The following is a 9,294-nucleotide window of genomic DNA, read 5'->3' as shown; positions in this document are numbered from 1 at the left end:
TAATTCATTTAATTGTAAATGGATGGTTGAGATCAACTCATATTTCTTCCTAATAACTTTGTGCTGAATCTAAACTTAGCGTGATGTATCAATATGATTAAGTCTAATAAAATGGATTAGTTTTTTATAAGATAGCAAACAAATATTCAAATTCTAACTGAAAGATTAAGTGTCTATATTTAATACCTAACTATATTTCAAACAAAGTTATCTTAAGAAATATACATATAAGTAATTAAAAAAAATAAAAAAGAAAATCTAGAGCGGTGTAAATAAGCTTATCTAGTATTCGGTTCCATTGATTTAGATTTGATAATTAGAAGAAATTGATCAAATTAAGCATTCATATAATTTTTTTCCCCCAATTCGAAAGCACTTATATAGTTAAAGATGAATATTGTGTCCATATCTTATATTAACCCACTTAAATTAAATTAAGATGATGTTTTATATCGTTACATTATGATTTTTTAAATAATTTTTATTTTTCCATTTTGGAAGAAAATAAAATAGGATAAATTTTTTTTACCAACTTAAATATTAAAATCAAATTTTTAATTTTAAAATATAGTCAAGTATACACCATTTGAAAATCGGATCAACATGTATTGAATTCCTCGGGCATCAGCACTAAATCTAATCTAAATATAAGACAACTGCTTAATCTTTAAGAAAAAGTATGGAATTTTAAGCTTCAAAATATATTTTTGACAAATAGTTATTTATGCATTTTTGTTTCTTATGCACGTCTAAATTTTTCAATACCACTATAATAACTCGTTTTTGTACAAAAAAAAAAATTTAGACAAGTTGATTTCCGAACTCTTGCCAAACTAGAGTATGCCTCTAGATTCAAAATTTTTTATAAATATACTTATTAATCACTTATTAATAAAATCTTCACAAAATTTGATCCCACAAATTTATAAATCATGAGCCAAATATTTAGCCTAAAATTTTTGAACAACGAGAACAAATCCTAAAGCCGTTTCCTTCTCATTTTAAATAAATACAAATGTATATTCATTCAATATTTATAAAAAAATTAATAAAAATTAAAGTATATATATTTAATATCAAAATAAAAAATACTCACCTCGTTAAAAAATATAAAATATTTTTAATTATTTAAAATATAATAATTATTATTATTTTTATAAATGTTTATATTAAATAAATTATTTTATATTTATTTTAAAATAAAATATTTTATAAAATGATGGTAAATATAAAAATATAAAATTAATTTAAAAATAAATAATTAATTTATTAAAAAAAGATTTATTTATAAATATTTTATATTTTTTAAGTGAGTTCATATTTCATATGCGTGCGGTAATAAGTGACAACTAGCACAGGAGACGCAGGTTTGAAAGCTTTATAAAGAGGGAGACGAAACACAAAGTTGCAAGTCAAATGCGTCTCTCTGACACACAAAGTAGAAAAACACAAACGAACCTCCCAAAGGGACGCTCAGACCAGAGCATCTCAGAAATGACCTTTTTGCCCTTCCCTCATCCTACGTACAACCAGACCCTGCTTTCTCTCCTTTGACTCCTTCCCTCCTCCTCTCTCTCACTCTCATCAGTATCGACCAACAATGGAAGCTGCTATCGACTCCGCTTCGGAGCTCCAGCTTCCCGATTCCGATGTTGTGGCATTTAACGATCTGAATCAGCTCAGGTCGCCGCAGAATTCGGACGCCGGAGCATCTGCCTCTGCCGGTGGAGGCGCCAGGTACAAGCTGATGTCGCCGGCTAAGCTTCCGATCTCGAGGTCGCCTTGTATTACGATACCGCCAGGGTTGAGTCCGACGTCGTTTCTGGAGTCTCCCGTGCTTCTGTCCAACATGAAGGTTAGCTCGTCTTTTTACTTCTCAACGGGATTTTGGTCTTTTTCTTTGGCTTGAAATGTAGTTTGTTGTGTGAATTGAAGGAGGGGGGTTTGGATCACTTTTGATTTCTGTTTGGTTGCTGAGGGGGAAAAATTAGGGATAGTGGATTCACTGGCGGAAATTTCATCTAGTGGATGGTGTTGAAATTTTGTTTTTTTCACCTTTCCTGCGAATACTCAGCGACCAAACATATCGTATCTGAGTCTATTCATCTGTGAGCAATAACGCTCTACCTGAAACTTTTGTTGTGAGGGGTCATGCTCTGACAGGAATAACTTAAATGGCATGTCTAAAACGTTCTTGAGCTAAAGATGCTTCCCCCCCCCCCCCCGGGGCGGCGCCCAAAAAAAAAAATGCTTGTTTCATCTCGTGGAAATAGTTTGAGAGGTTTACTTCTTTGTTTGATTTCTCAGTCTGTAGATTTTATATGTTAGTGCTTTTGTTGGAATTGCTAGATTCGGATGCTTGCTCATAATGAATTCTGTATAGGCTGCTTTATTCCCAATAGGGTGTTCCGTGGGAATATGGCTTTCTCTTACGATCATTCAGTATTCTTTTTTTTTTTTTTAATAGAAGTGCTGTTTTATCACGTTATGAATCTTCATTTGGTGCTTGCTCTTTTTGTTTCAACGGTGTTCTAGGATGTGCTGAAAAACTTTTTCCATTTATAATCATGTGGAACAAGCGAATAAATGCATTGTCAAGGATTAGTGGATTGATTTATGTTATGGGTGCTATTGGAATAATATAAGCAATTTCAGAAAGATTGTGGGTGAAGATTTTTGTGGAAGGACAGGATTATATAGATATTAACAATCTGGATGGTTCTAAGCTATGCAAAATTCTACACAAGATTCATGTGGGAATAGTTTTTCTTAATTAAGTTTATATAACTTCAACAGATCATCATGTATTGGTCTATCTTTTGTTGGATGGACACAAAATTAACAATATGCAATAGTGGATCCTTTTGAATATCTGGCTGCTAAATCTGCTCGGAAGTTTGTTTATCTCAGACAATTGTATGTGTGATCTCCTGTTATTCTTAACACTTTGGCCAATTGATTGCAGTTAGGGACTTTTGGCTTTGTAGGAATTCAGAAACTTGCTATGATTTGTCCCCCCACCCTGGTTTTTAATGTACCTTTTCATTCTAAGCTTTTTCTTCATCTTGACACACACACACGCATATTCATTTAATTCAGCAGTTACTGCACATTAAAATCCATTTTTATATGTTTTTTTTTTCTTTCCTTGTTTTGCAGGTAGAGCCCTCGCCAACAACAGGGTCCCTCACTAAGCCTCAAGCAGTGTTTGGTTCTGTTGCTTATGCAACATTTCCTGTAACAACTATATGCTCAAACACCAATACCGTTGACGGCAGAAAATCTGGCTTCTTTGAGTTTAACCCACACTGTAGAACAGATATGGTAATGAAATATTGCTTATATCTTAGTAAGCATGGTGATGAATCTTTTGAATTAGGTGGCCAAGTAGACCTGACTTCGATGTTTCTGTCTTTTATTTTTTTCCTTGTGACTAACTTGTATACTAGGTTTAACAAGAAGGCATGATTAATTACAGATTATTTTTGTCCAGCACTTTTTCATAAAAGGTGAAGGCAAATGTTACCTTGTTAGGAACAAATGTTAGTAGTCAAGAAATTTGTTGCCATTTATAATGTTCTGATTCCAACATTGTTATTAAGAGTTATTGTTGCGTTTTCCTAATCTAGTCTATTCTCTTATTTCAAGGTTCCTGCTGGTTTTAGCAACCATGTAATAAACGAACAATCCAGGCAAATAGATGGTCCAGGCATAGTTCAATCATATGCCTCATCAACATTAGTTAAAACTGAGACAGCAGTGCCATCAAATAAATCGAGTCTATCATCGACTATTCAAATGGTTAGTTCTGGTACTAGTGCTCCTGTTGAAGTTGATCCGGATAAACTTAACCAGAAAGGTAATGCTGCCCCTGGGCTTCGATCATCTTTAGTTGATGGTAGAGGAAATACCCTTCCAGTTGCAGCCGAGAGAATCTCAGATGATGGATACAATTGGCGGAAATATGGCCAGAAACATGTTAAGGGATGTGAATTTCCACGCAGCTACTACAAATGCACACACCCAAATTGTGAAGTAAAAAAGTTATTTGAACGCTCTCATGATGGGCAAATAACAGAGATAATTTATAAGGGAAAACATGATCATCCTAAACCTCAACCAAGCCGCCGTTACTCAGCTAGTACCATGATGTCTATACAAGAAGAGAGAACTGACAAGGCTTTGTCTGCCGGCCAAGATGGTAATACCAGCTAGATCCTTCTCATTGATATTAATTTGTTTTTATTAATTAGAAAACAACTAATCTATCTTTCCTTTTTCTCCCATTTTTGCTTTGCAGACAAAGCATCCAATATGCATGCTCAGGTGCCTCACACAACTGAACCCAACAGTAACCCAGATCTATCTCCTGTACCTGCTGATAGTCCAGACGGTGTTGGGTTACTGTCAAATAGGGTTAATGATGAGGTTGATGATGATGATGACCCCTTCTCAAAGCGAAGGTATTACTATTTAGGTGGAAGGCTAATGTTCTAGATTTTTTCTGCAACATGTGCTCTCTTGCTGACTTTTAAGTATTTTATTGGGCAGCAAAATGGACATTGGAAATGCTGACATCACCCCTATAGTTAAGCCAATCCGAGAACCACGAGTTGTTGTACAAACACAAAGTGAGGTTGACATATTGGATGATGGTTACCGCTGGCGTAAGTATGGGCAGAAGGTGGTTAGAGGCAATCCTAACCCTAGGTATGTCCTAAATTTAATGAGTAGGCAGCTTAAGCTTGACTTTCAAGGCCAATATAAAATATGCCATCCGTCAAATGAATTTTTAATGTTAATTGGCAAACAATTTTAGTGTTTTGCTCTATCTAAGATGCAATTGAAGTGAGTAATCACTATAATAAGGTGTTGTTGAAGCATATATAAATTATAATCTCAATCATTTTGATGTGATCTGTCTTATGTGGCATCATTATCTATGAAATATTGGTTATTGATTTTGCATGATTATTTTGTGAAAGTTAAATGAAATCTTTGTTCTACCTGTACTCCCTTTGGTCCTTATTATAATATCCTCTATAGTGCTTATTATAAAACCCTTTGCTACTTGTTTAAAACTTTTTCCTAAACGCCCCTTTACTTTGATATTTCCTAACTAACTAAACAACCCCTTAACTAAATCATTATCCTTTATATAATGAACTTCATTGAGAATAATTTTGGAAATTCAATGTCCCATTTGGTGCATTGGAATTGAGGTTGTTAATGGATATGGATATGGAATTCAAAATTTTCTATGTTTAGTTGGGTAAAAATGGGCTTCCATGTGGGGGAGCATGGAAATCCCTTTCCACCAACCCTTGGACTAACACTCCAATTGGTAATTGATAATGGTGAAGATAGTACAGAGGGTGGTGAGGATGATGGCGACAGTGAGGATGTTGTGACGGCCACGACGATGGGGTGATGGCGATTCATCCTCCTTATAGATCTCAAATTGAACTATATCCTCTCCTCAATGTCAACTCATCTTCTCCCAGTTTGCCTTCTCCATATTCACCGTCGTCATCTTCTACCAGTTCATCTTCTCCATCTTCTCCCAATTTGTCTTCTCCTAGTTCTCCTTGAGATTTCTATTACCTTCTGCCTCATCTTCTCGGTTGGATAGTAGGCTGGTGAATGAGTATCAGATCAGTCTGATGTTCGCCAGAGACTATGGCAAATCTGATTGCCTCACCAATGGAATCTTCCACATCTACTGGGACCAAACCAAAAGCACTTCTTTTCTTCATTCGAGACAACCTCTATGCCCTAGCCCTCAATCAAAACAAATTCACACTTGATAAAGCACTTCTTTTCTTCATTCGAGGCAACCTCTATGCCCTAGCCCTCAATCAAATCAAATTCACACTTCATGTCTTCTACGAACACATCAATGATAGTATCAAACAAAAATGGCTTTGCTCGCCAGATCTTTTTGTTCTTTGGTTTCTAATGATAGTGGCTTAACTTGGATTTTTGGCATAGCTTTGATAGATTGATTGGATCTGGTTTTATTGATTCTCTAGCGACAATGACTATAATTTTAGGCGGCGGCTTGGATGTGTTAGGGTTAGGGTTTTTGAGATGGGGCATATTAGTAATTTCACACTATAAAGATAAATATAAAATAAAAATAATTCCATATGAATACCAAACGTGTTTTGTAGTATTGTTTCCATGTCCATTTCCATTTCTATCTCTATCTGCATTTCCATCAAATGCATTTCCATTGTGCCAAACGGTCCCTGAAAGCATTTACTACTTTTAACTTAATTCCTTAATCTATGTAAAGATATTAACAGATATTTTATAATAAAGACCAGAAGGAGTATTTTATTTGGATAGATGATTGCATTTAGTGTATCTGAGTTTTTCAACATAAAAGCAACTGATAATTTTTTTTTCACCTTTATAGAACTTTTGGTACGTGCCTTTCTTTGTTGGTGGTGTTAAGCAAACAAATGTATTGAGTTCAGGCACCAACTGCATAAGCTGTTCAATTGACAAAGTTTGCAGTGCTGATTACAGATGATATCTTTATTGTTAGGGATGCTAAATGGTGGGATGGACTTGTAGGGATTTCACTTGATAGTGTTTTAGATAACGATTTGGAGATTATGGATGTTATTTTGATTGTTAGATTCTGAAATAGTGTGTTCTTTGAATGTTTGGCTTACGCAAGGATTATGTATAGCCATATTAGCCGACCCCACCTAGTGGGATAAAGGCTTGTTGTTGTTGTATAGAGGATATCCCCCAGTGTGACTCTCTAATGCAATTGCACCTCGTAACTCACAAGACTTTTATTTCGGTGTTTTGATTTATCAGACACAAGATAGTTGTGAAAGTGTGAAAAGTGGAATGTTGATATCACAGAAATTGCTGGTATTTACTATTTGTCTAAGGTGTTTGCATTAAAATCAGGTAATGTGGGATCTTAAAGACGAGAGTTGTATCTAGAATAATAGAATTTATGACTACTGAAACAAAACACATATTGGTTGTTTAAGTGCGACAAGAATACTCTCTCTAGTTTTATTTATAGGGCAGAGAGAGAATAATTTTTTTGATCCTATTTATAAGTTAGTCATTAAATTTTCATCATAAATTTCTTTTTTTACCTTTCATTGAATGTTGGAAAGAGAAAATATGTTATTGAACTGTGTACATTTGATGTAAACATAGTTGAGAACTTATTAAATTTTAAAATAGAGTTAATGAGTTTTAAAGTTTTTCTTGATACTGGTGAATCATGTTGGAAGTGACTTATAAATAGGACCGGAGGAGTATGAAGTAAACACAGAGAGTAGTGAAATAATGTATGGATACCAACATTAGGCTGTTAGATATTGAGAAAAGTGTCAAAGCATACACCTTGATTAAAAAAAAAAAAAAGGAATATATGATTATGAGTGGTGTGAATTCAGGCATACTGAGTTGCAAGGAAACTCCAAAAAGGAGGTCAAAGAAAGATATTGACAATTTACATGATCAAAGTTTAATTTAGAATGGACAATGCCTAGGGCTTCTTCATGTTGTAACATTGTTTACACATTCATTTCTTAATCCATGGAAAGTTGTACTTTCTTTTAGCTTACCTCTTTGCTGAACTGTTGTACTTTCTTTTAGCTTACCTCTATGCTGAAGTGCTTCTCTTGCCTAATATCCTGGGACGAAAATGTAATATAGTCCCTTTTAGCACTAAACTATTAGTCTACTGGAATTTCACTGACATGCTAAAATTATGCCAGATGTCCATGTAATAAAGCAAACTGAGTTGGGATATTTCCAATTTTTGTTTGGGATTTTTAGTTATTTTTTACTATCTTGGTTTAGGATTGTTGTAGAAGATCACCAAATGTTTCAATTATGGTTTCTTCTTGATGTCATCTCCTCGAGTTCTTGACTATTTATGTGCAAGTTGTTACAAGTGTAGCTATACTCACTAGTAAGTTGAAATTGCAGATTTAATACTTGGTTCAAGATTCATGCATCTCAATCTGTTCTATTTGTTGGAAAATGTAATTGAATTGGCTGATCAGTATGCACTCTTGAGATGATGTTCATAGTGCTTACACTGTGATTGCTTGTGTGTTTGTGCAAGAGTTTCAAAGCATGGAACAGACATTAAGTGTTTGTATGTGGGCTATGATCATGCAGGAGTTATTACAAGTGCACAAATGTTGGTTGCCCTGTTCGAAAACACGTGGAGAGAGCATCTCATGATCCCAAAGCAGTAATAACCACATACGAGGGTAAACACAATCACGACGTGCCCACTGCAAGGAGCACTAGCCATGACACTGCAGGACCAACAGTTGCTGCTGGTGGGCAGACAAGAATTAGACCAGAAGAAAGTGATACTGTTAGTCTTGACCTTGGGATGGGCATAAGATCAGCTGCTGAAAATACACCAAACAGACAAGGGCGGATGCTGCTCTCTGAATTTGGGAACAGTCAGACTCACTCCAGCAACACCAGTCTCAATTTTGTTCATAATACCCGTGCTCCAGCGTACTTCAGTGTTCTTCATAATGGCTCAAATCCATATGTTTCTAGAGAAAATCTGAGTGATGGTCCATCTTTGAACCATTCCTCATATCCGTGCCCTCCAAACATGGGAAGAATACTAACTGGTCCTTGAAGTTGTTCACAGTGTAGCAGGGAAAAAAACAAAAATAAAGATCTGGGTACAAGTTTGTTTTCATCTTTTTCAGATGGTTAAACTTCAAAAGGTAAAGCATCACTTTCTCAATCTGAAAATGCAAATAGTTTCTTTCATGTTTAAATTCCCATCTGAGACCCGCTCTGTAAGTTGGTGGGGTCTGAGTCTCTTGGAATTCACTGAAATCTAACTGCTGTTTCTGCAATAGTTGTAACTGTAATTCTTCTGTACACATATGAAGCTGATATTGAAGTTGCTTCACCGAATACCTTTTGTAATAGAGCTTGAATGGAACTATTTATGAGAAGTAACATTTAGTGTTGTGCAATCTTATCACACGTTGGAGGTTGCTATATTTTCAGAGCTGGAAACTTCAGTCTTATTCATTGCTTTGCCTATAGAAGGGTGCATACAGCCATACACATATGGCTAAACAGTGTTTTTGATTAAGGATAAAATGAACTTTTGGATTCATCACATTTATCATTTGGTCCCACTTTTTTTTTCCCCCCTTGTAACTTGGTTCTCTAATTAGAAAACGTTGGGCAAGACATTCCCCTCCATAAGGGGTCTTTTTTTTTTTTGGAAAATAAGTGTAGGTTTAGGATTCATTTGAAGGCCAG

At 35.1% G+C, this 9,294-nt stretch overlaps 1 protein-coding gene across 2 annotated transcripts; it reads left to right on the top strand.

Annotated features, from left to right (window-relative positions):
- The first annotated feature begins 1,417 nt into the window (after positions 1 to 1,417).
- On the top strand, positions 1,418 to 8,999 carry LOC129302919 (probable WRKY transcription factor 20). Of its 2 annotated transcripts, XM_054941828.1 has the most exons (6): positions 1,418 to 1,855; positions 3,160 to 3,324; positions 3,649 to 4,201; positions 4,301 to 4,463; positions 4,552 to 4,710; positions 8,167 to 8,999. In XM_054941828.1, the coding sequence occupies exons 1-6, from the start codon at positions 1,601 to 1,603 to the stop codon at positions 8,648 to 8,650; spliced, it is 1,779 nt and encodes a 592-aa protein (XP_054797803.1). In that variant the 5' UTR covers positions 1,418 to 1,600; the 3' UTR covers positions 8,651 to 8,999. The 2 variants fall into 2 exon arrangements, with proteins under 2 accessions (XP_054797803.1, XP_054797804.1); XM_054941829.1 differs by lacking the exon at positions 3,160 to 3,324.
- Positions 9,000 to 9,294: the final 295 nt, after the last annotated feature.

This window comes from Prosopis cineraria, unplaced genomic scaffold, assembly GCF_029017545.1.
Source record: "Prosopis cineraria cultivar Desert tree isolate PC_DT_omini unplaced genomic scaffold, ASM2901754v1 PC2, whole genome shotgun sequence".
In the NCBI taxonomy this organism is placed as follows: Eukaryota; Viridiplantae; Streptophyta; class Magnoliopsida; order Fabales; family Fabaceae; genus Prosopis; species Prosopis cineraria.
This window is presented reverse-complemented; position numbering and strand designations above follow the sequence as displayed.

What these genes read in the sequence shown, in the direction of transcription:
- LOC129302919 (XM_054941828.1), top strand. Translation starts at nt 1,601, where the DNA reads ATGGAAGCTGCTATCGACTCCGCTTCGGAGCTCCAGCTTCCCGATTCC. An exon ending in TTTGTCTGCCGGCCAAGATG is followed by an intron (nt 4,202 to 4,300) that starts GTAATACCAGCT and finishes TTTGCTTTGCAG; the next exon opens with ACAAAGCATCCAATATGCAT. An exon ending in GACCCCTTCTCAAAGCGAAG is followed by an intron (nt 4,464 to 4,551) that starts GTATTACTATTT and finishes TTTATTGGGCAG; the next exon opens with CAAAATGGACATTGGAAATG.